The sequence below is a fragment of the Ornithodoros turicata genome, chromosome 6 (genome assembly GCF_037126465.1).
Source record: "Ornithodoros turicata isolate Travis chromosome 6, ASM3712646v1, whole genome shotgun sequence".
Classification (NCBI taxonomy): Eukaryota; Metazoa; Arthropoda; class Arachnida; order Ixodida; family Argasidae; genus Ornithodoros; species Ornithodoros turicata.
The window spans coordinates 71,023,828-71,048,395 of NC_088206.1; the positions used below are offsets into that span (position 1 = coordinate 71,023,828).

At 44.6% G+C, this 24,568-nt stretch overlaps 4 protein-coding genes across 5 annotated transcripts in view; 1 reads left to right on the top strand and 3 right to left on the bottom strand.

Annotated features, from left to right (window-relative positions):
• The window catches only part of LOC135397275 (2-oxoisovalerate dehydrogenase subunit alpha, mitochondrial-like), an 11,138-nt gene extending 3,096 nt beyond the window's left edge, over positions 1 to 8,042 (bottom strand). Inside the window, exons 1-8 of one of the 2 annotated variants that reach the window (XM_064628729.1) lie at positions 7,870 to 8,042; positions 5,529 to 5,717; positions 4,656 to 4,851; positions 3,226 to 3,387; positions 2,978 to 3,122; positions 2,261 to 2,322; positions 1,674 to 1,815; positions 1,037 to 1,208 (exon numbers count right to left, since the gene is read on the bottom strand). In XM_064628729.1, the coding sequence (XP_064484799.1) occupies positions 1,037 to 1,208; positions 1,674 to 1,815; positions 2,261 to 2,322; positions 2,978 to 3,122; positions 3,226 to 3,387; positions 4,656 to 4,851; positions 5,529 to 5,717; positions 7,870 to 7,977 (1,176 nt within the window). In that variant the 5' untranslated portion in view covers positions 7,978 to 8,042. Of the gene's footprint in view, positions 1 to 1,036; positions 1,209 to 1,673; positions 1,816 to 2,260; positions 2,323 to 2,977; positions 3,123 to 3,225; positions 3,388 to 4,655; positions 4,852 to 5,528; positions 5,721 to 7,869 lie in introns of both variants that reach the window. The other variant, XM_064628728.1, reaches the window with a different exon arrangement.
• Positions 1 to 24,568, bottom strand: part of LOC135397284 (protein farnesyltransferase subunit beta-like) — a 221,835-nt gene that overhangs the window by 59,131 nt on the left and 138,136 nt on the right. The gene's annotated exons all lie outside the window — the stretch shown is intronic.
• Positions 6,487 to 7,407, bottom strand: LOC135397277 (centrosomal protein of 63 kDa-like). The gene has a single exon (XM_064628732.1). It carries the CDS (start codon positions 7,307 to 7,309, stop codon positions 6,539 to 6,541), a length of 771 nt encoding a protein of 256 aa, XP_064484802.1. The 5' UTR covers positions 7,310 to 7,407; the 3' UTR covers positions 6,487 to 6,538.
• On the top strand, positions 8,290 to 14,235 carry LOC135397276 (2-oxoisovalerate dehydrogenase subunit alpha, mitochondrial-like). Its single transcript, XM_064628730.1, has 9 exons — positions 8,290 to 8,460; positions 8,873 to 9,049; positions 9,352 to 9,547; positions 9,605 to 9,766; positions 11,417 to 11,561; positions 11,669 to 11,730; positions 11,825 to 11,966; positions 12,556 to 12,727; positions 13,796 to 14,235. The coding sequence occupies exons 1-9, from the start codon at positions 8,368 to 8,370 to the stop codon at positions 13,964 to 13,966; spliced, it is 1,320 nt and encodes a 439-aa protein (XP_064484800.1). The 5' UTR covers positions 8,290 to 8,367; the 3' UTR covers positions 13,967 to 14,235.

Genomic DNA, 24,568 nt, shown 5'->3' on the forward strand with positions numbered 1-24,568 from the left:
GAGGCTCCTCCAACGTTAGAGTGCCACGCCCAAGTTTCTTAAGGGGTTTGTGCCTCACTGACTACAATACGTAAAAGGATTTTTTCCCCCTCGGTACTCCGGAATATAGTATAATGTGTGCACGGTGTAGCGAACCACATAATCTCAAAGCATCACAACCCCATTAAACAAATAATATAATAATAAAATTTTTTTTAGGGAGTCTGTCTCCCAAAGAAAGCAGAAGCTTACTTTTGAAAACAAACACACTTTTTTTTATGTGGAAGTGTTGAAGTGAGTCTAGTCAGATTATTAAACATATGCAATGAGCACAAAATGCATTAAAGGGAGGGTCACATTCAGAACCCCATCTATGGAACAGATACTACTAATTTTTTTGTTTGAAAAGTGCTTATATATTAAATACACAAAATTTTTACAACCAGCGCTGCCTCTGCAACTGCGGAGGCTCCGGCGACAACGATATCGACAACAACATCAGCGTGACAGAACAGGAGGAGCGAAAGGGCCTCGCTCAGAGGAGAAAGGTGCCGTTCAGACACCTGCACAGATGCGGCATCCATTTTTCTCAATGCCGCGCTCTGATTGGTAGCATAGGCAATGACGTTTTCGCCCTGTACCAGAGAGGGGTTCAGGCATACTCTCGTCATCCGGCACATGCTCCTGTCATGTATTTCATCGAGTAGCAGTTACATTGTACTGCACCACTAAGGGGGGCCGGGGCGGTTGGGCGATCGCCCCCCAACAATGTCAGTTTATACATTGGATCCCCCCCCCCAAACCGAGGGTCTGGATCCGCCCCTGATTTCGTGTGCAATTTTCAATACCGTGGTCAGTGATCAACGAGGAATAAAATGACACCTTAATTTCAAAATCTACTGCAACTGATGCAACCATGTCTTTAAACAAGCGCGAAAAATCCTTTTACACTTCCTATTCTTTCAGACATACCTCCAAGGGGGCAAGATGTGTACTACAGAAGCAAGCATGCCACCCACTACGAAGACATATATTACGAGCAATATCTTATCTGCACCTGTTTTCTCGACTCCTGTTTCCAGGCTTCCTCCTTCTTGTCATCCCAGTACCCTTTGCTCATGAGGTACTTCCGCATTCTGGAGATGGGGTGATCCATCTGGTCCCAATGTCGAACTTCGTCCACCGAACGGTACGCCGTACTGTCGTCGGACGTGCTGTGATGTCCAATCCTGCACGATTTAGAAGTCACCCACCGTGACGTCATTGGCCGAAACTCGAGGCCAACGATAACGGTTCGGCTCTTGTTTGGCTGTACCACGACCTACTAGATTACAACGACCATGTCGTTGTAATCTAGTAGGTCGAAGGCACCCCTTCCCAGCGCCGCATTGTGAACCTAGTGGTGGCGCCACTCATCATCCCAGCTATTGCTTCCTCAACTTCTACAATACTTTTTCATTCTGAGGTTGACTACCATCATCATTCTAGCGTTTCCATAGGAGCTATTGCTGTCGTCTGCTACCGTAGTCGTACGTACGCTTCTGCGCGTTCAGAATTCGAATTTCCGTCGTCCAATCGTGATGCAGATCTCGCGTGCCGATGAGCAGCGCCCCCTGGCGGATCGTGCGGATTTGGCTCCTCATAGGGGTTGCCGATTATGACACGGTCGTTATAATCTAGTAAGTGGGCTGTACCTGTATGTCATGGCTTCGATCAGCACGGGCCTCTTTTCCTCGAGACAGATCTCACGAGCCGCTTTGGTTGCGTTGTAAACCGCCAGGACGTCGTTTCCATCCACCCTTATGGACGCGATTCCGTAACCAGGTCCTCTAGCAACTGTCACCGACACAGAAAGGAAATGTATGCTGTATGTCCTTGAAACTAGGTGTAGACAATGTTTCGAAAAATTAGAAGAAATTATTAGAAAATTAAAAATTAAATTAAAAATTAGAAAAATTGAAAAAATTTGAAAAAAAGGAAATATGCTGTATGTGCTTGAAACTATGTGTAGACAATGTTTAGAAAAATTAGAAAAAATTATTAGAAAATTAAAAATTAAATTAAAGAATTAGAAAATAGAAAAAAATTTTAAAAAAAGGAAATATGCTGTGTGTGCTTGAAACTAGGTGTACACAATGTTTAGAAAAATTAGAAAAAATTATTAGAAAATTAAAAATTAAATTAACAAATTAGAAAAATAGAAAAAAATTTGAAAAGAAAAGGAAATATGCTGTATGTGCTTGAAACTAGGTGTACACAATGTTTAGAAAAAATTACCTACCGATTCCATCGCCACGGTACTGCTCGTGAGCTGGTGTGGAGATAGCGTAACCGTTGTTGCGACTGTTATGAATAAGGGTAACGTACATCTATTTAGCTTCACGTGCAATATATAACGACACCTTACATACATTAACAAACATACTTATATAACTTATACCGGGTGTTTCAGTTGAACCCCGGGCTAAGTAATTTGCGAACCGGTGCACCAATCGAATAACTTTCTTTTTTATAAGTATCTGTCCAATACCGCCTACAAGTTGCGCACCGCGTGAATGAGCGGGAGGCGCTCATTATTTAAATAACAATTCAAATGAGTATCGTGCAAAAAGATAACTTCTAAAGCAGGGCGCCGTCGGCATTAAAATGGGTACTACCCCTTTTGGGATTTTCGGTGGACACCTTTTAGAGAAAAATCTGCAATCGAAGCGGATCATTTGTTGCAGTAACAAATTGGTTTCGGTTTACATATTTTTGTCGCGGCTGGTCGCGGCGAAGCGCAAAAGGACGTAATTCATTGGTGTAACGACATAATTCATTGGTAGATAACGGAGTGGAAGAGCGTCCTTTTGTTTCTAGTCCCTACCTAATAAATACAAACAATTAATTAATTAATTAAATTAATAATAAACAAACAATAAATACAACAAACCCGAGACGAGGTAGGGACGATAACGTTTTCAAGTCACGGACAAATTAAATTACGAGCAACACCGACCAGAAGAATATGACGGGACAGTCGAGGGTCGCCGCAAAATTTAGTCCGGCGTGAGCATCGCCTTCGCTGGCGGCGCCCTCTCCGAAGTAGCACACCACAACGTTGTTCTTCTGAGCCAGTTTGAGAGCGTACGCCGATCCAGCGGCTGAAATGGAACAATACTGACATTACGGACATTTATATAATGTCTGACAGACAACAGCATGACAGACGACATGCGAGGCTTAAAAAAAAAGCGCGCGTCTCACCCTGCGGCAGCTGAGTCGCGAGCGGCGACGATATGGTGACGAAATGGTGGTCCTGCGATCCGTAATGTACGGGCATGTGCCGTCCCTTCTCCAGGTCCATTTCGTTGGCGTAGCACTGGTTCATGAATGCCTGGAGCGGATATCCTCGCCATACTAGTACGCCTGCGCACGTGCAGTGTGTCACACACGTGGGGGTTATGTGTAAGCCGCGATCTCGCGACCTTTTAGGGAATGTGGAGGCAAGGGTGTGCCACAAATGGTTCTTTATCACCCCAATTATTCCCTAAAACTTCTAATATACTACATCCCCAAAATCTACAGACCAAAATATTCCCCAACAAGTTTTAGGGAATGTGGAGGCAAGGGGATGCTGAATAGTTCTCCATCATGTCAATTACTCCCTAAAACTTGTAAATATATCCCCAAAATCTACCCACCAAAATATTCCCCAAGTTTTAGGGAATGTGGAGGCAAGGGGGTGCTGAATAGTTCTCCATCATGTCAATTACTCCCTAAAACTTGTAAATATATCCCCAAAATCTACATGTAAAGACATTCCCCAAAAAGTTTTAGGGAATGTGGGGGCAAGGGGGTGCTGAATAGATCTCCATCATGTCAATTACTCCCTAAAACTTGTAAATATATCCCCAAAATCTACACACCAAAATATTCCCCAACAAGTTTTAGGGAATGTGGGGGCAAGGGGGTGCTGAATAGTTCTCCATCATGTCAATTACTCCCTAAAACTTGTAAATATATCCCCAAAATCTACATGTAAAGACATTCCCCCAAAAGTTTTAGGGAATGTGGGGGCAAGGGGGTGCTGAAAACTTGTAAATACTGCACCCCCACAATCTACACACCAAAATATTCCCCCAAAAGTTGTTTACCAAGGTGTGCCCAAAATCTATGTGCGACGGTATCCCTAAAAGTTTTCCCTGTCAGACTGCTAAGGTCATAAACCCAACATTCCTATAATGTGCATGATAGCATATCCCTAGATACTGTAGCACAGATATTTATATGAGCCCTATGTCCAAAATATTCCTCAAGTCTGTATCGGGTATCCCAAAAAACTGTACCCTAAACATCCCACTTAACTACATAAATAAACTACATAAACTTACATAAATACTTAATACATCCCTTAAGCTGCTACTACTACCACCCTGCATCCCTATCTACTCCCAATTATTATTTATCCCTAATGCTGTGTATAAAAAAAGTTAAAAATAGTCCAAGCACCAGGGAAGCACATTCTTTACTGGACGTCCGAAATATACACTGTTGCGTACACCAGTGTACATTTTACATGTCCAGTAAAGTAATAAAAGAGTGCAAAAAAGAGCACCCTCATTGACATATAGCCCTGTAACTTGAGGATGTTCTAGACGTGTAGAATTGCTCGAGAAATTCACAGGAAGACACACCAGCCTCTCTGTATTGTCCGTACACAAGGTCCGTATCATCCAATGCGGCCGCACTGCCAAAGTGTGTTGCCTCCTCTCCGTAATTGGTCATGTAGAATGAGATTCTTCCTTGCCGTTGAGATTCATAGAGGATGCGGTCGATGTTGTTGAGAATGGTCATGCCGTGATACATTCGCACCAGGATTTCTTCAGATAGCTGCATGTTCCGACCCATGTTAAAGTTTGTGGAGAGCTAGACTATTGGAAGGTAATTCGAATTTAATGTAACACAAGCAAACATTGACTTAAAGCAACAGTCTGTGTTAACCCCCTTTTCACCCTCTCACATTAGGGGTGAAGGAAAGACATTTGAATTGAATGTAACACAAGCAAACATTGACTTAAAGCAACAGTCTGAGTTACCCCCTTTTCACCCTCTCACATTAGGGGTGAAAGAAAGACGCGTCTCCGAAGATGCGTAATGAACACGATAAAGAAAAACACTGTGTTCTTTCACGAATTTGTTGTGGACGATCTATAGAACAGATTTTCGTTCTGAGAGCAGTAACAGTATCAGGTGACTGAAGGGACTAGATGTTCTCATTGGGACAACTTAGTAGCTTTTATAATTAAAAAGTTACTTAGCAATTTTTAGGTAATTAGTCATTCGACGGTTGAGCAACAGACGGCCAAGACCGTCCGCCGGCACAGAGGTGATAGAAGTTAGAACAGGGTATCTATAGCTCTTAGTTTTTTTAAATGAAAAATCTGTATAAATATTAAGAAGAGGGTATTGCCACGGTAACCAGTTTCATTCTAAGGCGCTACGAAGCGAAATGAAAACTACAATTGTTGTTGATTAGTCTGTTTAATAAATTCTACGAAATGGCTTACATTTGGGTCCTGGGCCGGTTCCAGAACTTTGCCTTCCCGGTTCAGTATCCGGTAAACGGAGGTACCTTCTTCTACCCTGTACCCTTGGAACTCCAGCTTCTGCGTCCAGTTACAGCGAATGCCCAGGAACTGTGGACGATCGATGTCGTCCAGCGGCTGGATAGGAGGTTTTTGCCCAACATCTTGCTTCTGCTGAACAGATCAATTTTAAGGACCGAAAGGCTGTGCTCCTTCAGTTTTGAAGGTTAAGAAAAATTTAGTATAATAAATTGTGGGGCCGCTATCCAACTTGGAACATATTGTGGGTGAAGCTTAGTACATTTATTGCATGAAAGGTCACACGTTCTCAGTTAAAACAAAATTGCACTTGATTTTTACTTCTCGCACAAACTGTACCGCTGTAAACTAGGTTTGTCCTAAAATTATCTCCGAACTTTAGTGGAACAGAAAACCATTACTTCCGAGACAATAATTGTGTCGGGCAAACGAAACTCCCCTATCAATGAGACCCCCCATCATGATCATTAAAGTAAAGTTGTTTTTGGCAGCAAACGTTGGGAGTTTACTTTTGCACCTACTACTCAACGCCATGACAGATGTCAATTTTGACATCATTTACAGTTGGAAAGATGCCTATCTAGTTGGAACCTGTGTGCTTTTTATGTGCATATATTTCCTTATTAATTGTAATGTTCCCAACAGAACCGTAGAGCTGAACTGTTCCACTCTGTTCTTTATTCCACAACTTCTTCCTCCACTATGCCTCATCTATCACTACATTAATCTGTAAAGTTGTTCCCGAGGCAACTTATTATTAGCAAAAGCACGCAACCAGCGGAGCCGACTCCAAGTTGCAGACCTACGCAAGTACACAAAATGCAATCCGCACACATATATGCATGTGCTATTGTGTACCCGAAAGATTTTTCGACTTTAAATCCTTAACACACAAGTGACGTCGTGCCTTGAGACAGCCTTTATTGAACCATCTTACGTTGTCATACCACAAATCATGCTTTCAATGCTTCTCGATCGCTGTTCAACTTGCTCATGAGTTCTTGCATGTGACCGCGGATCCTGCTGTCCAATTCCTCACTCTCTATGTGAGAACGCCTTTTCTCAAACGTCCTCAATGCTTCTTCTACCAACCCTTCCCCATCTTCCAAGAACTGAAAACCTGTCCGACTGATTTCGAGTTCCCTCACGGTCTTCGTCAACTCCAACACCTTTTCGCTCAACCTGTCGATAACACCTTCTTTATCAGCAACCGCAGACCGTATCTTCTCTTCGTACAGCTCTCTCAGCCGCGCTTCCACATCATCTTCAACTTGTCTCAACTGTTTCTCCAACTCAACGGCTCGAGACCTCCAAAGTTGGGCTTCCCTTTCCAGTAACTCCGCGTCGTGTACCTCTTCCTCGGAGGTACACCTGTTGTCGGCGGCACTCCTCAGGGACTGGTACCGCTTCTTTATTTTGGCGACATCGTTCTTGAGATCAGCGATGCGTTTGTCGTATTTGTTGACCATATCGCCTTGAAATGTTTCTAAACATTGGATTTGATTCGTAAGCTGAGATATCTCTTCGCGTGCTTGTTGTAGTTCCGTATCTTTTTGCCGTAGCAGGGCTTCAGCTTTTTCGTGTTTCGAACGCCACATCCGGTGCTTTTCCAGGAAGGCCATGTCCACTTCACGCAACAGTTTCAGCAGTTCAAGTTCGCACGATGAAGGAATGTCAGCAGTTGGGAGGCGCACAGAATTTCCGAATAGCACTTCACGTTCCATGCTGATAGCTACAGTCACTGTAGTGGTAACTAATTCGCAGGAAACGGAATACAGACAACACGCGCGCTTTTGAACAACACAACGAGAGAGAGAAAAAAAAAAACGACTATATAACCACATGGCCAACGTACAATACGCCATAGTTGCGTATACGTCGAAACATAGATTATATCATTAATAATTTTCACTACTTGGTTGGTATGGTATAAACATATAAAATAGATCAATATAAAAAAAAGGAACGTTGGATGATCGCATAGATCCTTTGAGAAAGAGGATTAAATTCAAGGTCGCACGGCTGTTATCTACCGCGACAAACAATGTAGCAGACGGCGTCAGGATGAAAGCAGCTTCATTATATTTGCGTGACGGACGACGTACTGGTTTCATCGAGAATAAACCACGGTTATTTTGTCTAAAGACAACTCCTTTCACTCGAAAATGTGCACATTCAATTAGATGTACTACGCAGTCAACGAAACCGTTACTCCCATTCAAGCACGTAGGTAAACAATAAGCTACACAAGCCAGCAGGTACACAATGACGTCGCTTCACTTACGTTTAGTAGTGCAGATGTTTGTAATGTATGTCGACTTAAAAGAGGTCTGTACGTGACTCCCGCATTGGACAACAATTTTGAAGAAAGCGAGAAAGCCCTCGCTGCCATGATCGCGTCACCGAGTAGCGCCAGTAGTGCCTTGGCCTTGGCTTCGTGGGCCTTGCTGGCCTTGCCTAGGCTACAGTACCTAGGCCGTACAGTTGGCGCAGGCAGATGCGATCGCGTCGTGACGTCATCATGACACACGCACGTACTTCTCTAGAATAAATGTAAACGTAAAAGTAGCATAAACTTGAACGTTATTTAAAGTCATTTCAAAATTTTAGAAGCTGCATAAATTGTTTCTCACATAAATGGATTTTGTCGTTTTGTGCTTTAGTAACACACAGCGCCGCCGCTACCTTACATTGGTCATTGGTCTCTTTCCCGTGAAACAGCAGACGGCTTGCTGTTTCGGAGACGTGCTACACTCCGTTTTGATTTTTGATAATCTATGTGATGGCATACAGTTGTGTGCTGCGATGTCTGCGTCCTAGAAAAGGCTTTTCTAGCAATATCACCCCGTTAACAAGATGTTTTTCAACATCAAAGGTACATGTGTACGCCGGCATACGATGCACGGCACACTTTCATGAACGTGTCTTCCGGCTTTAATTTGGGTCGCGCTATTGAATGCTTTGAAACACCTTCCAACCTGACCGTGGAGAGCTTTTTGCTACGTAAATGCTGTGGCGAACATGTGCCATGGTGTGTCAAGCAGGTATAGAATGTAGTCGCAGTAATAATGTGGCAAGTAGGTTTCACGGCCGGCATCAGCGGTATTAGAGAAAATACACATCAAAGTGCAGTTGTAGTGCAGTGATTGTACACCTGGGTCGTACGGGTCAACGCATTCTTTGTCGAAGTGATCAATATCGACGAAATTTCGTACGAGGAACCGCGGCAGCGATACCAGTGATTGTATTGTGTTCTTCTCACCGAGTTCCTGTGTATATTCACTCAGGCGATGCACGAAGTAGGGGAACATTCGCCCCAGGTGAAGTACACTCACATGCCAGGAACAACTCTGGGTTACACAGACACCATGGAATTCAGATCTGAAGATGCTTACAAGGGGATGAAGCTCTACAGGGTTTTGGACACAAATGGAAAAGTGATCAAAGAGTCCGAGGATCCCAAGGTGAGGATCATCGACCACCAACTTCCAAACTGAGAAAATTGAAATCTGAACCTATATAAAATAGGGTGTCCAGTCGTTTCTTCGATTCCTGCAATGTCTATACTCCTTTCCTATATTCCTATATTTCCTATATTCCTATATATTTCCTATATTCCCAGATTTTCTGCGCAGATTTTCTTACTTAATTTGGTTGATCATATAAACGAGTTCCCTTCAGGTTTTTACTACAGAGGTGAAGAAACAGCCGTGAAGGTAGTCGTTGGAAGCTCCAGGGGTGTAGCCAGTACCTTTTCACTTTTCAGTTGGATAAAGGGTTTCTCCAGAAGCTCTACAAAAACATGGTGATGACAAACGTCATGGACCGAATCATGTACGAGTCTCAGCGTCAGGGCCGGATCTCCTTCTACATGACTCACCACGGTGAAGAGGGGACGCTCTTCGGCAGTGCGGCTGCCCTCGACGACAAAGATCTCGTCTTTGCGCAGTACAGGGAGTACTGTAAGTATCCCTCGAAAGAAAAAAAAAAGTTTTTACGACAAAACGAAATTTCTTTAGGTGTGCTTATGTGGAGGGGCTTCTCGTTAAACCAGACGATGCTTCAGTGCTACTCCACGAAGCTCGACTACGGCAAAGGACGTCAAATGCCCATCCATTACGGGTCCACGGAGCACAATTATGTCACAATATCGTCAACGCTTGCCACACAGATGCCACAGGGTACACCACCTTTTATTTACCGCCACACCTTTCGTTAGAAGCCTGTGGAACCTTGTCTACGCTTATAATGTTTATATTCTGCCCAGAAATTGTCTATAACCCGGCTAGAACCTGTCTCTAACTTTTCTATGGTCTGGTCATCATTCACCTATAATATCGGTTACATGTCAATAGACATGCCTTTGTGAATAGTAACCTTAAAACCAAAGCAAATATGCAGCAAATAGTTTGCACTTGAAGCAAATATGAGTGGAATACTGTAAACGTATTTTTATTCGTCATGTACACGCTTTGCAAGTAACCGAGCGTTCTGCGCATATCTCCTCTCCCGGTTACTCCACTCGGGAAGCCCCATTGGCTAAGGCGGCGCCCTCCCTCTTCCCTTTCACTGCCTCCTCTCATGCGCAGAGACGCACTTGCACAGCGTATTAATTTTAGCGAATTTCGCGACCGCTAAAAAATTGCAAAAAATTGTGCTCGCGAACACAGCTTGACATTGATCCCGCGGAAGGAAACAGACCGAGAATTGCAAAATTAAATACTAACTTCCCAAATGCGATTCGTGAAAATTAATACATCGCAAATAAAAATACATTTACAGTAGTTACGTAACCGAAGCGATTACAAAACGATTAGTTATATAACCAAACCAAACACATGCATATGTGTAGCGCATATGCAGGGTGTTTTAGTAATTGTGTCAAGAAATTTTAATAAAAAAAGCGCACTGCATCAAAAATGTGCGATCAACGACATTTGTCTACGGGGAGATTTTGCCACGTACCGCAAGTAATTCTATCAAAGTTTAATTGAAATGAATCTATTTTTGAGGTGAACCCTAAAATTTTGCGAGTAAACATCACGTTTTCTTTTTCTTTTTTTTTTCTTGACGGAACCAGAAAGCGCATTCCATATTTATCCCGTTCCACTATGAAATACACTCCGTACTGTGTACATTGGTAACAACTGAAAAAAAAAAAAAAAAAAGCGAAAACCGTAGTTTCGAGACACATAAATTGTCTGCCAAATTGTTTTCCCTCGAGCTTATGCAAGAACCGGCAGAAGAAACGTGATGCACATGGATGTCTATGTGAAGCAGCACCCACTCTGTTTTATACGGTCAAGTTGGAGAGCTGGTCTAGACAGTTATATAGACATGGCGGTGTTGTCTTTGTCGTAGACATGCCCGTCCGGTGTTGTCTCTGTGTATCTCGCTTGCCGTTTTTTGCCAGGTCCGGTGTTGTCCCTTTGTATCACGCTCGCCATTTTTCACCAGGTCTGTTTTATACCCCCCGCCCCTTCTGGCACTTTTGGGCATACGAGTGCAGCCTCGGAACTATTCGAACATATTCGGTATGGAGGCGACGTCGCTCCGATTCGCGTATACAATTGCAGGCTCGCTCGAATCGAGTATCCAATTAGTATTTGCATCGGTTAAAAAAAAAAATCCAAATATTTTGCACAGTCCTACTTGTGGCGTATCTGTCAGCTGCCTACAAACCACTGAGCCTACTTTGGAGAACTTCTATACACAGCTTCGATAAACAGCTGGGGGCACACACGTTTTAAGTTTCTTAACTGTAATTATTGTAATAACAGTGAGTCTCGTGCACTGTGGATGGGAATTTTTAATTTTTATTTTTTTTCCAGCCGTGGGCAGTGCGTACGCTTACAAGCAGGCCCGCAAGAAACAGATTGTCATCTGCTACTTTGGCGACGGTGCCTCAAGCGAGGGGGATGCTCACGCCTCTTTCAATTTTGCTGCAACCCTGCAGTGTCCAATCATTTTCTTTTGGTAAGCGCAATGCAGACCGTAAGACTCTCCGCAGAACCTCAAGATTACCTAGCTTTACCCCGTCTTTAATGTGTACGTTGACGGCCGTACCCTTTTTTGTCTTCCAGTCGCAACAATGGTTACGCAATTTCGACGCCCACGTCTGAACAGTACAGGACAGAAGGAGTAGGTAATGCCACAGTTACGGAACGTGCTATGGTACCAGCATCGTTCCGTGCGTGCATCGGACAAAATTAAGTGCTTGCGTGTGTGTTATTCTGCAGCGAACCGGGGACCAGCTTATGGAATTACGTCCATTCGTGTCGACGGCCAGGACGTTTTAGCCGTTTATAACGTTGTGAAGGCCGCGCGGAAGATTGTTGCGGAAGAGCAGAAGCCTGTGCTCATCGAGTCTATGACATACAGGTAGGTTTTGTTTTTCTTTCGTTCAGTAATGTGGAGTCTGTGTTGTTGTTATTGCTTAGATACACGTTATTGCAGCATAGATCAATCAATCAATCAATCACTGAAATACAGTGTGGCACTTGGAGCCTAAAGCTGCATTCTGTCTTCTGTCTGCGGCATTCAGATGTCTGTGTTATCTCCAACATAAATGTATTATATTGGCTCAGATGTGTTATTCTGACCCGGATATGTGTTATTCTGGCCTTGATATGTGTTAATCTGTTTTAGATGTGTTATTCTGTCCTATATATGTGTTAATCTGCTTCAGATTAAGAGATGTGTTATTCTTGCCTTGATATGTGTTAATCTGTTTTAGATGTGTTATTCTGTCCTATATATGTGTTAATCTGCTTCAGATTAAGAGATGTGTTATTCTTGCCTTGATATGTGTTAACCTGCTTCAGATGTGTTATTCTGGCCTTGATATGTGTTAATCTGCTTTAGATGTGTTATTCTGACCTAAATATGTTCTGGCCTAGATGTGTTATTTCGCAAGTGCATCACAAGCAAGTGTATACAGCATTGCGTCTTTGTGCACGCTTGCTTGCAGAATCGGCCATCACAGCACATCTGACGACAGTACGGCATACCGGTCTGTCGACGAGGTCCGGATATGGAATGAGCAAGGACATCCAATCAGCAGGCTGTACAATTACTTAATGGACAGAGATTATTGGAGCGAAGCAGAAGACAAAGACTGGAAGGATTCCTGCCGCAAACAGGTATAGGCAGACTCTGGGCATCTGGGTTCATTGTATCGCATGATTGACAGGTTGCAGATGTCACATTTACCTCCTGTGGCAGATACAAAACAAAGGCAAGTACGCCATAGACAGGCAGGGGTGAAGAATAACTTCTGAAACAGTATATTGAAATTTAAGATTCATATATTTAGGAGAGCAACATGACAATCATGAACTGGCTAGTTGATGTAGTACTTCTACAGTTGAACAGTTCATCAGCTGACAATCTACTTGGTGAATTTCAAATGCACTTGTATACTAAATAAACGAATTTTGAAGATCAGCGTTGCTTCCGCAGCTCCAGAGGCTCCAGCGGCAACGAAATCAGCGTGACGTCACTCCCCAACAGGAGGGGTGAGAGGGACTCGCCCTCCGAAGGGGAAAGGTGCCGCCGCGGCATCCCTTTTCTCAAGGGCGTGCTCTGATTGGTGGTGTAGGGAATGAAGTTTTCGCCTTTTTCCAGAGAGGGAATTCTGGCATATACTCTCGACATCCGTCGTCTGCTCTTGTCATTATGTTCCGTCGAACAGCAGTTAAACTGTGCCACTAGTATTTCGCGTGGGATTCTGGGATTTTCAATACCGTGGTCAACATTGTTTTGAAATCGAGTGGATTGGTGCTGGAATGGTGGAGGGTGCTCTAACCCTCCTCCCCTTCACCCAGAAATGTAGTCACCCATGTATGTGTTCCACTGTTTCTTCAAGACTGGCTTGGGGGACATGCTGAGGCACTGAATAGACCGAAGTAACACAGGGCAGAGATAATCTGGTAAACGGTAGGCCCATGTTCATCAAACATATGTTCACGCTGGTCAGCCAAAAAAAAAAAAAGAATAATTCCTGGCTATGCCACTGGCTGTAGATGTGACTATGGACAGCTCCGCGTGTCACTAAATGTGGGCCCTCTGCTGGGCACAGTAGGAGATATAACGGGAGATTCAAAACAGCGGCAGCTTAGGGGTCATGTTGCAACCAAAGAGTGTGCAGTCCCCGTGTAGTCCGGGTGCCCTGACTGACTGACTCTTTGCTATCTTATCAAACTATCTAGGTGATGCAAGCCATACAGATGGCAGAGAAGGTGGACAAGCCAGCTGTACAGGAGATGTTTACGGACGTCTACAAGGACATGCCGCCCAGCCTGCAGGAACAGATGAAGCTGTTGCTAAATCACGTAGAGGAATACAAAGAGCACTATCCGAAAAATTTTGCAAAAAGTTGAAGAGCACCATGCCCTTTCTGTTTATCACCTTAGATTTTATATGTAAATTTTTGTTGTTGCAGAAAATTTCCCAGTGACGTGCCATAGACTATTTACGTTCCTTCACTTGCAAAGGTCGCACAAACTTGCACCTAGAAGTCACCAAAAATATATTGGATGTATTGACATTACTTGTGAGCCAACATTATAGAGTTTATTCGTGTTGAACGTTTCCGCACAGTGTGTTGTACAAATGTAATGATTGGGTGTAAATAAATGGGAGACATTGATCGTGCGAAAAGGAATGTGAACGTCGAAATACACGCAGAACATGGTGCTATTACATACACCACGTGCACCGTTGAATGTTGTATAAAGACTCTGGCAAGCAATATATGTAGTAGTGCCGGTAAAGAAGCCGCATGTCCGTATCAAACTAAAAACTGCAGCTTGCAAAGTAAACTCTGAAATAGCGGGACTGAGCACCCTGTATTTAACGCTCCCTGTGGACAATGTGAGTCTGAACAACTGGTAAGTTGTAACATGTCAACGTGTGCACACCATTGGCTGGGTTCGAACCTGCGCTGCCTCGAGAACACGAAACATTTTATTGATTAGGACCAGCAGCACATTGTGAGAACTTAAAGGGATCGTGAAGAGATACCAAATGCCTCTGCAGGCATATACAGGGTGTCTCGCGTAACGTGTCAATAAATTTTATTGGAAGAGAGCAATAAAAGAAAAACGACATCTACTCTACTACTTGACCCCGACAACACGTATCGTTTTGGGGACGTCCCAAACAGATCCCAACGTCGCTGGCTCGATTGAGGGATCCGTGGGGATGCCTTCAGAACTTATACTTGCTACGTCGAGCAACGAGGTCCGAAAAACGTCCCCATGGGAGCATGTCAGAGACCTCTGTACGAGTGGAGGGGGAACCGATTCACTGCAACGAGAGGAGGAGGGCGAGACTGCTGACCCTGCTGACTGCGTGGTTCAATTTTCAACGGTCTTCTTGCGATCGCATGTGCTCCAGCGAGGCCTTGTCAATATTGCTGCCAACGGCGTTATGTCAATGAATTGTAAGTATACTTTTGATGTGTTATTTGGAATCGAGAGTGAAGCTTGCTGTTAGTTTGAAAGCATGCAAAGCGTTGTAATGCTCAAACGCGTTTTTCTTCGTTTAACTTCGGTTTAGGAACACCGTGAGCTACTCCTCGATCAAAGTGTGTTCATCATGAGACGCAGCAAACGAACATCAAGGCGAACACTTCATCGTCATGTGAGCCAAGCTGTAGCGGGAAGCTTTTGCTTTTGCGTGATAAACTGAAGGAGCATCATATGACTGTCGCAACGATGGTGACGCCGGCAGTGAAACGCATTCGATGTTTGTGGGCCAGTCAAGCGAACCGCTTTCAATGTTAGTGAACACTCCTAGTGATCATGAGCCACGTCCCGTGTTGGTAGATCAAAGTCTTGGCGACCACGGAAGCAGTAATGTGGATGAGGTTCGTGACATTGACGGTGCGAACTTGACTGAATCGCGGCCTTCCCACCCGGAGGAAGCACTTCCAAAACTGACTGCAATTTTCGTACCTGAAGCATCATGTGTGCTTCAATATGTGGCTACCTACACTTTTTACGTTTTACAAGTCAGTATTTTTTCACCTTTCACCTTTTTTTTTCACCTTTCATGTGTTGTACATGCAGATAAGTGCACAGTGCTTGGAAATTTGATACATTTGAGATTATCTCATCTTATTGGAACCTGCCATTGCCTAAGTACCATCATTCATTCACACTCACACACTGTTGCGAGAAGAACGATACCTGGTCGCCGCATCTCATCAACATGCTCAGGCGAAGTCAGAGTCTTTTTCATTGGACTTTGTCTTAGTGTTTGAATGCCAGGGTATTATGAAAGGTCGTATTTTCTGTTTGTTTTTACAGATTGTTTTGTGGGTACCTTGTAGTGTGTTGCAGTCTTTGGTTCCATGATATTTTAATGGTCATTTTTTTCATTTTTATTCAACAGGGATATCACAAAGTTCATGTGACATAGAGAAAGGAACACTCTCTAGCCAGTTCTTTCATAAGGTGATATGCTTTCATGGTTTTAAGCTTTCTCTTTTTACTGTGCTGCATGTTTGATAAACATTTTGGAGCATCTCCCTTCCAGTGTGCAATCTGTTATTGTAAGGCTGAGTTGAGTAAGGTAAGTTGAGACTTGACTGAGAAAGTACTTGTACAACAAGACAAGACAAAGGTACAACAACGGGAAGGCCACAACAAAGCTGATCTGTGATATACAGTTTATTACTGTGGATTGCTCTTGATGCTGTGATATTGTGATTTACTGTTATGCCAAGTGCTTCAATTCCGCATGCAAATGATGGATGTAGAATTGCACTTGCGAGTCTCAATAGTAAGAATAAACTAGTTCTTTTCTGAACTCCCTGCTTCAAATTTTCAATCGTCGTTGTGCAAGCGCATTTAGTATTGAGTGCGCATTTTTTTTTGTAACGGGGCCAAGCAACGCAGAAAAATGGAGGGGGTAGGAGAGGAGGAGCGCCCTTCGGGCACATCCCATTTGTGTACCATGCTAATCCCAAAGAAAGCCCCATGGGACCTGCCAGATACGTCCCAGTGGCATATCCGGGTGTGCCATTCTTACGTGACAGGGATCATTTTGGGCTGTATTTCGGATGTTATAGGGATATTGTCGTCTTCCCCAAGTGACGTCTTAGAGATGTTTCTCGGACCTGCTTGTGTTGTCGGGGGAGTTACAAACAGGTGCTACATCAAAAGTATCACCTGTTTGTAACTCAAGCAGCAGAAAAGTAGCGGTCGTTTTTCCTTTTATTGCTCTCTTTAAATAAAATTTATTGACGCGTTACAAGAGACACCCTGTATCTAATGCATGCCTAGGTGCTAGTCCATTCCCTATGTGGAGTATGAACTCAACATTGGTTAGAATAACTGAGATATTAACTAGAAAATATTAATATTATAACTGAAAAATATTTCTGGAGGGGTTCTAATAGGGATTAGGATTTCACCCTCGTTTCCCTCTCCCAAACACACTACCAAGGACACCATTTCCGGAGAAGTTTGAACCCCCCCTCCCCCCTTGTTATGCCACTGATGTGGGGGTGACCACGCGCTGCTCTTTCTTGCGCGTGAAACTGCGCCCGCGTTTAATGAAATGTGGCAAAAATAGGAGAAATTTCGGAAATTTCAAATAAATACGTCTCCTTGCGAGCCATTTTCCACAGAGAACGCACATTTTTTGGGAATCTCTTCATGGCCCATGTCCAACAAAGTGTCAAGGCTAGAGTCACGTGCAGGAAGGATCCCTCACATGCTTCCTCATGCTCCCTCATGACCACGTGCTCAGCATGACCACTCATGACACATAAACGCGATAAAGTGGGTGGATTTCCTGAAGTCGTCCAATCGCCTTGGAGCAACCAGTGCCATATTAACGCTGCGATAAAGGAGTCTTTATTGGCGGCCAATTTATTTTCTAAATTTTTTTCCAATTTTTGTGTATCGGACGGTGTGATGTGCAGCGATGACGCATGACGCGAGGTGTCGGTAGTGTCGCAAAATGGCTGCGGAATAAGTGTTGCGTGTGGAATTCGTTGGAGACTTTCAATCGTTTCTTTCACTTTTAATTTTCCCCATATGCCCAAAAAACTAATCTAGAAGCTGATTTAGGTCAGAAGAAATTGATCAACTGTCATCATGAAGTCGGGCAAAGTGAGTATGACATGTTTTGAGTGAAGTAGTATAGTATTCATTTACTTTGGGCTCTCGAGGGAACTCATCGTTATTGAATCTATTCGTATCAACGAATAGATATTTTGGACCGACTTCAATGACTGTAGAATTGGAAAGGTTCAGGGTTTTTGAAGTTGGATGCAGAACTTCACTGCATACCGGTTCTAGCCAATGGCGCAGCCACAAAAAAACAGGAGACTGACAAAAAAAAAAAAAAAGGGGGGGGGAGGAGGGGGGTGAACTTCCTCCCGATTTGTGGAGAACCGGAAAAATACACCTTTTTGTGACACTTTGCATTATCCGTGACTGGACTTGTGCGTGGTGTGGTTTTGCAGATTGTACAGTGCTGGAAAAAAAAGTTTACGGAGCGCGCGAACGGTATTATATTTTCTCTTGGCAGAGACACCCTAGCGAAATCTTCACGCATCAATAAGGTCGTACCCAAAGCTTTTGTGTGGATCCTTCCCGAATTTAAATTAGCTGCAGCCCTTCATATCAGCCAAGATGAGCAGAAGATTGAACGTTGATCGAAGGCGCGAAATCGTCACGTTGTCGCTGACCGGACTGTCCCAGCGGGCGATCGCCAGCACTCTCGGCTGTTCGCTTTCGTCGGTGAACCGCATCGTCCGAGCCTATCGCGAAGAGGGTCGCCTGGAAGATGCCCCGAGGAGTGGACGTCCGCCGTCCACCACGGCGAAGCAGGACCAACAGATAATCGCCGTAAGTGCCTTCGACCCGTTCTTCACGGCGACGGACATCAAGCGGGAACTGGGCTTGGGGACGTCTGCGAAAACTGTTCAGCGCCGCCTCAGATCCCTCGGCCCCCAGCCCAGCGTAGCCGTCCAGAAGCCCCTCCTCAAGTCCGCCCACGAGGTGGCCAGGCTCCAGTTCGCCCTCGACCACAGGAACTGGGACGAAGACGACTGGCGGAACGTAATCTTCAGCGACGAGGCCACATTCAGCGCGCGCTGGTGCCGGTCAAGACCGGTGTGGCGACCTCCGAACAGCAGGTAACCTACGCGGTATCCGTAACCGTTCTCGTTTGAGCGTGCGTGACCTTATACTTTTCCCCCTACCTTTGCTAGATACCTGCCCCAACACGTCTACAGAGTGTTGTCCAGCGGCCAGCACACGGTCAGCGTCTGGGGCGCCCTGTCTTACGAGGGGCTCGGGCCCCTGGTGCGGCTCGAGGGGCGCTTCGATTCCACGGTGTACGCCGGCGTCATCGAAGGCGCGCTGGTGCCCTACGCCCTGGACGGGCCGTTCCGGGGCGGGTGCTACCAGCTCCAGCACCACGGCAGCTCCGTCCATCGGAGCAGGACGGTCCAACGCCTCCTGGACGACCTCTGCGTGATGCAGCTTGCATGGCCCGCACAGAGCCCAGACTTGAACATAATGGGGCATATATGGGACATCCTAAAGAGTAGGATGAGTGAGCGACGCAAGCCGACGAGGAGCAAAGACGCGCTCTGGGAGTTGGTAGCGTCCGAGTGGTCCCTGCTGAGCAAAGACGCGGACCTTGTCCGCGGGCTCTACGCTTCTTTGCCCATCCGCATGGCGGCAGTCATCGCTGCGGAAGGGGGGCCAACAAAGTTTTGAGAGAGCGCGGACTCCCCCCTTTTTCTGTTTGTTTGTTTGTGTACGTGTTTTATGCTCAGGGGCACGCACTCCTTTTTCACCCGTCTGTCACGTTTTGTCGAATAAAACAAAATTGAAGTTGAAATTGAAAATTGAACAAATTTATCGCTGTTATCGCAAGGATGGCGGAGAAATTCCCTCTCCGCGATAGCCAGCCGCACACGGTGCAGTGGTGCGAAAACGAAACCATCTTGCTCTCCGTCACACTCAAAAACAAAGTTACCGCTGCTGCCACGGCGGGTCGCCACATGCGCACTCTTCCACCCCCTCTGAATGAGTGGACTCTTCCGCTGCTATTATGCGTTTGCCAAGAGAAAATACGCTGCTTGCACGTTCCGTAAACTTTTGTCCAGTACTGTACCAATATTTTACTGTTGAAGGGGTTGGGAAACCATCACAAACTGCATGTGTTTAATGCACTGTTTGTAATGTTGTAGTGCATCCATATATTGAATGCCACACTCTGGAGCATGCTTTTGTAATCATACATTTACAAAAAACGGGCTTTCCAAAGCAAAATGGGGGAAATTTTTCTGCAGAGGGGCAGGTAGCCACCTCGGGATCAGGTGTGCCTTGCACCTTCCGGTGAGGAGGTGCATTCATCAAGTGCAGAGGTGCACAATAAGTTCAGTACATGGGTTGCTCTGGCATAGGACTTTTGCTTTCCGCAGACAAGAGTCAGCATCATCAACACGATTCCTCCAAAAGTGGGAGATGTGTTTTGCAACCCCTTTAACAACTCTGGCTTGGGGTGGTCCTCCTGTATTACACAATCCTGCAACTTTTTTTTTTCAACTGATCACCTCAGTGTACATTCGCAAAGAGGTTTACTGGTGCGGGAAGGAGCCTTGAAGGCGAATGCAGCCATAGGTCCTAATTTGTGGCCAATCGCGAGGCTCCTTTTCACAGCCCTCTCCTTGCAACAGTTAACTTCATATGACATCAGCTTCATATCATAATACCCTCACGAAGCGGTGCCGGGAGGAGGCTCGGAAAGAGAGAGAGAGAGAGTTGTGATTGGCTAAATGTACGGCCAATCGCAAATGTTAAGTTTGAAGCCCCTCCCTGCACTGATGCAGCTGTGTCATGACCTTCATGCTCACCAAATCACTGAGATATCAGAGTTGAACGTGCCTTACTATCAAGTGCAATTTTTATCTCGTTCTTTCAGAGGTTGCATGCCAGTGTGGTGGATTAGGTAACAGTTAGAAATCCCTCCGCCGTTTGTTGCATTTTGTATATTTTCTTCCTCCGTTGTTCCGAAGGTACGTGAGGTTGTCTCTGTCCCGTTTAGTTTCTGTTCCTGTCTGGGGTGTAGGAATGGGACACACAATGGTCTTAATGCCTTCCGATGTGGCATCCGCTGCTAATCATCCGCGGTATCAGTGCCCGTTCCTACGCCTGCTAGTGCTTTAGGTCGTCGTTTGACCTGTAGATTAGGTCATCTGACCTGTAGATTAGGTGGTTTGACCTGTAGATTAGGTTGGAAGTTTTAGAGCAACGTGGTTTTGCTTTGATTGTTTCTTAGTTTAATGCAGGGAATTCACAGACTGCCGAGTTTATGTATTTCCTGTAGCCGATGAACAACACGTTAAATAAGTTACATTTGGGGAAAAGTACGTGTATGTCTTCTCCAAAAATTTGTTTTTTTTATTAAACAAAGATGTCGAATTCTGCTCCAAAGCACTTTTCGGTAGAAGAGCGTTTTTTTCCTGGCCTTTTAAACTCTCTTTGAAGTAAGGATTCTAAAGGTTAGTGGATTTGCAGAACCTCCCTTGGATTCGGATTCGGATTCGAGAAATTCTGGATTCGTCCCACCTCTAATATAAAGTATCCGATTGTGACGATAATGTAAAAATCCGTGATGTGGTTCGTCCAGGCCATGTACACGCCTTTTTACACTTTTAGATACGCTAACTAGACAATACCTCCTGTGGCTTGAACTTTGCATGCTAGCATTGTGCAGATCTCTATTTGGGCGAGATGGTCATCTGGTACGTTGTCAGTGCAAGGGAGAAGTGTACGGCTTGGATGAACCACCCTCTGCACACTTCCGAGATAAATTCCGCCTCCACCTTATAAAGCCTTATTAAGGCCATATCATTTCCGTATTAAAATACTGCTAGATTTTTATGTACAATTTTTCTCGTTAAATCCCCCCCCCCCCCACAAAAAAAATCTGGTTTTCCACCTGGCCAATTTTCCAATTTTGCCCTATTTTTTGCTGCTCCTGAAATAAAACCAGATTTTTTACCCCTGATTTAAAAAAAAAGATATCCCCACAGAAAAAACAAAAAAACAAGGGTCTAATTATAGTGCATTAGACGGTAAGGAATGGGATATTAGACAGTATCACCGGTTAGAGGGGTAGTCCTTAAACGATGATGATGATGGTGTCCTACCAGTTCTGGTCAGTAGTCGATGCTGGTGTTGTGTACTGTGTCAGCTCCATGTGGTTGCTGCGACACTTACAGATACTCACCGCGGATAAATTATTTTCGATCGTTTCAGCTCAAGAGAAAAGTGTCGCCGTTCGTGGGCGAAAACGAGAAGGTGAGCGTCTCTTCTTGCAGCAACGTTGCTGATAATGTTTCTGATAACGGCTACTGACACGTGTCCGTACCGATATTACTTCGTCAACAGCCGCAGAAGATGCCGAACTGGTACTACAGCAAGAAGTCGCTGCGGAAGACTCCGTCCCTGCTCGACAACGTGTCGGCGGAGAAGGAGCAGCGGTACCGACGCGAGGGTGCACGCTTCATCATCAACGTTGGTACCAAGATGGGACTGTATCCTTGAGCGGAATTTTTTGGGAAAAATATTGGCCACGCCACGTACTTGCCTGGCGTGGGCAGAGTGGTCAACTGCGCAGTTTTGAAAGCAACAATGTTGACAGATCGTGCTAGGACGGGAGAATGTTGTAGCTGGGAAATTAATGTGGGAGACAAGCTAAATAATTAATTAATTCATTAATGTGGGAGGCAAGTTAAGTACCACCATTGATGACCAGCATTAGGAGGTGGTGAGTGCACACAGTATGTCAGAAAATGCGTGCATGATGGCCATCATTCACTATGACATCATCGAGAATTGTGTTGATGTTGACGTCTGGTGATGGGGTTGTGACGTCGATGTTGAATGATGGATTATGACGTTGAGGTCCAACACATGGATCTCAGTACGGCCCACAATGATGTGATGCTGAGTGAATTTTTGGAAAAATTAGATAAAAATATTTCGACCACCTAATTGAAGGATGCCATATTTTTTTTTTGCCAATCTGCAGTTTGAAATGTCTGTATAAAATTTGGGATAATTGTGGGGATAACTCGGGATAAATGTGGGAGTGTTGCTGGACACTGCAGAGGTCCGTTGGATTTCTCTAGAATTTTCTAGATTATTTTCTAGATTTCTCTAGATTAGTTTCATGTTACGCCACGAAATTGTGAGAATCCATTTAGGGTGTGTACCGGGGCCAGTGCACGATTTTTTTTTTTTTTTTTTTTTTGTGCCTACAACTGTGCATAGTGTCGGACCATCCTATGCCCGACGTTTGGTGCGATGCGCCAATGTCGGGCGCATCGCATTGCCCGTCGTTCTGCCGGGCCATGTGTGAGCCCGCATCGTCCTTAACCGCCCACCTCAGACGCTACGACACCATAGCAACAGGCGTCGTCTACTTTCACCGCTTCTACATGTTCCACTCGTTCCGCACGTTCCCCAGATTTGTGAGTACAACTTCGTAGCCTGTCCCTTAAAGGAGCACCGAAATGGCACTTGACATTGCTGGAAATAGGGTCTGAAGTTTTCGGGAAATATTTTTTTCTAAATTCGAAGGGTAGAAATCGGTTAAATCAACATGTGCTCTAAATTCATGCGAATTCGGGTGATAAAAACTTCCAGTATGCTAAAGTCGGGGAGAAATTGGGCTCAGTTACTCAAACTAACCGCACTGGTTTGGTACAAATGGTGGTGTAACTGCGTTTGCTGCCACACAAGTTAGTGTGCCTTCCTGCAGATGTACCATTGAGGGCAATTTGCCAGGTAAAAATTGGGTTTCCCTGTACGGAGGTAATAAATAATAAAAACGTCTGACACCTCAAAACGAAACAAATAAGTAATTTAATAAATATTTAATAGTTATTATCAAATAAAAATTATTATAAAAATTATTAAAAATTAAATTAAGTTTAAATTATCGTATATAACATAGTATGTAAATAAATTACAATAACTTCAAAAATATATTTCAAAATAAATTTAATGGGGTCCCGTTCCTGCTCCTCGAAAGCCAGATAGACAAGCGTTACATCAAGGTCATATGGATACGCGCTGTGTTCTTGCGTGACTGCAGATAACTGCCTGCTGTTGCTTGTTCCTGGCTGGGAAAGTGGAAGAGACTCCCAAGAAATGCAAAGACATCATCAAGACAGCGCGGGCCTTCCTCACCGAGAAACAGTACACGTCCTTCGGAGAAGACCCTAAGGTCGGTTCTAATACAGTTTGGACACTAAGTTTGGGCACTAAGTTTGGAGCAGGGGCAAAGCGATTTTTTTCTATACTCAGTCAAGGCTACCAATGGAAGAGAGTGTCTGTCGCGATGTTCGGCACGAATAGGGTTGCCACCAGGCCGGTATTATACCGGCACGGCCGGTTATTTGCTCCCTCTGCCGGTAGGAAGGTGATACCGCCAGTCTTTTGCCGGTATTTGTGGCTCAAGACCTTTCATAAGGGCTTTTTTCTGGGTTTTTCCTTCAACATTCCACTACAGCTTGAATAAATCTGGAGCACAGACCACACTCCGCAGTCACCAGTCGTTTTCTTAGTTATTCATTATTATGATTATTCATTGTTATTATTATTATCATTGTTATTCATTACGTCTTGTGTTCGGAGGGTACAAGAGCAGTGGTTGTGCAAAGCTGTTGGTGGTTGTGTCGAGCCAGCTAGAACGTTCCTCACCCACTTTCCCTTTCCCACGAGCCTTTCCTCCTTTCCCTCTATTCCATCTCCTCTCCCTCAGCCGGTATTTTTCACTCCGAAAGGTGGCAACTCTAGGCGCGAAACGTGTTCTCTAAAATGTGGGGTGTCCCACCCCGCTAAGTTGCCACCGAAGCAGATGTGTTACAGCTGCGTTTCTTCTATGGAAAAGTTATTTGGTGACAGACCGTAAGAAATGCAGCTTTTGTTCTTAGGGTC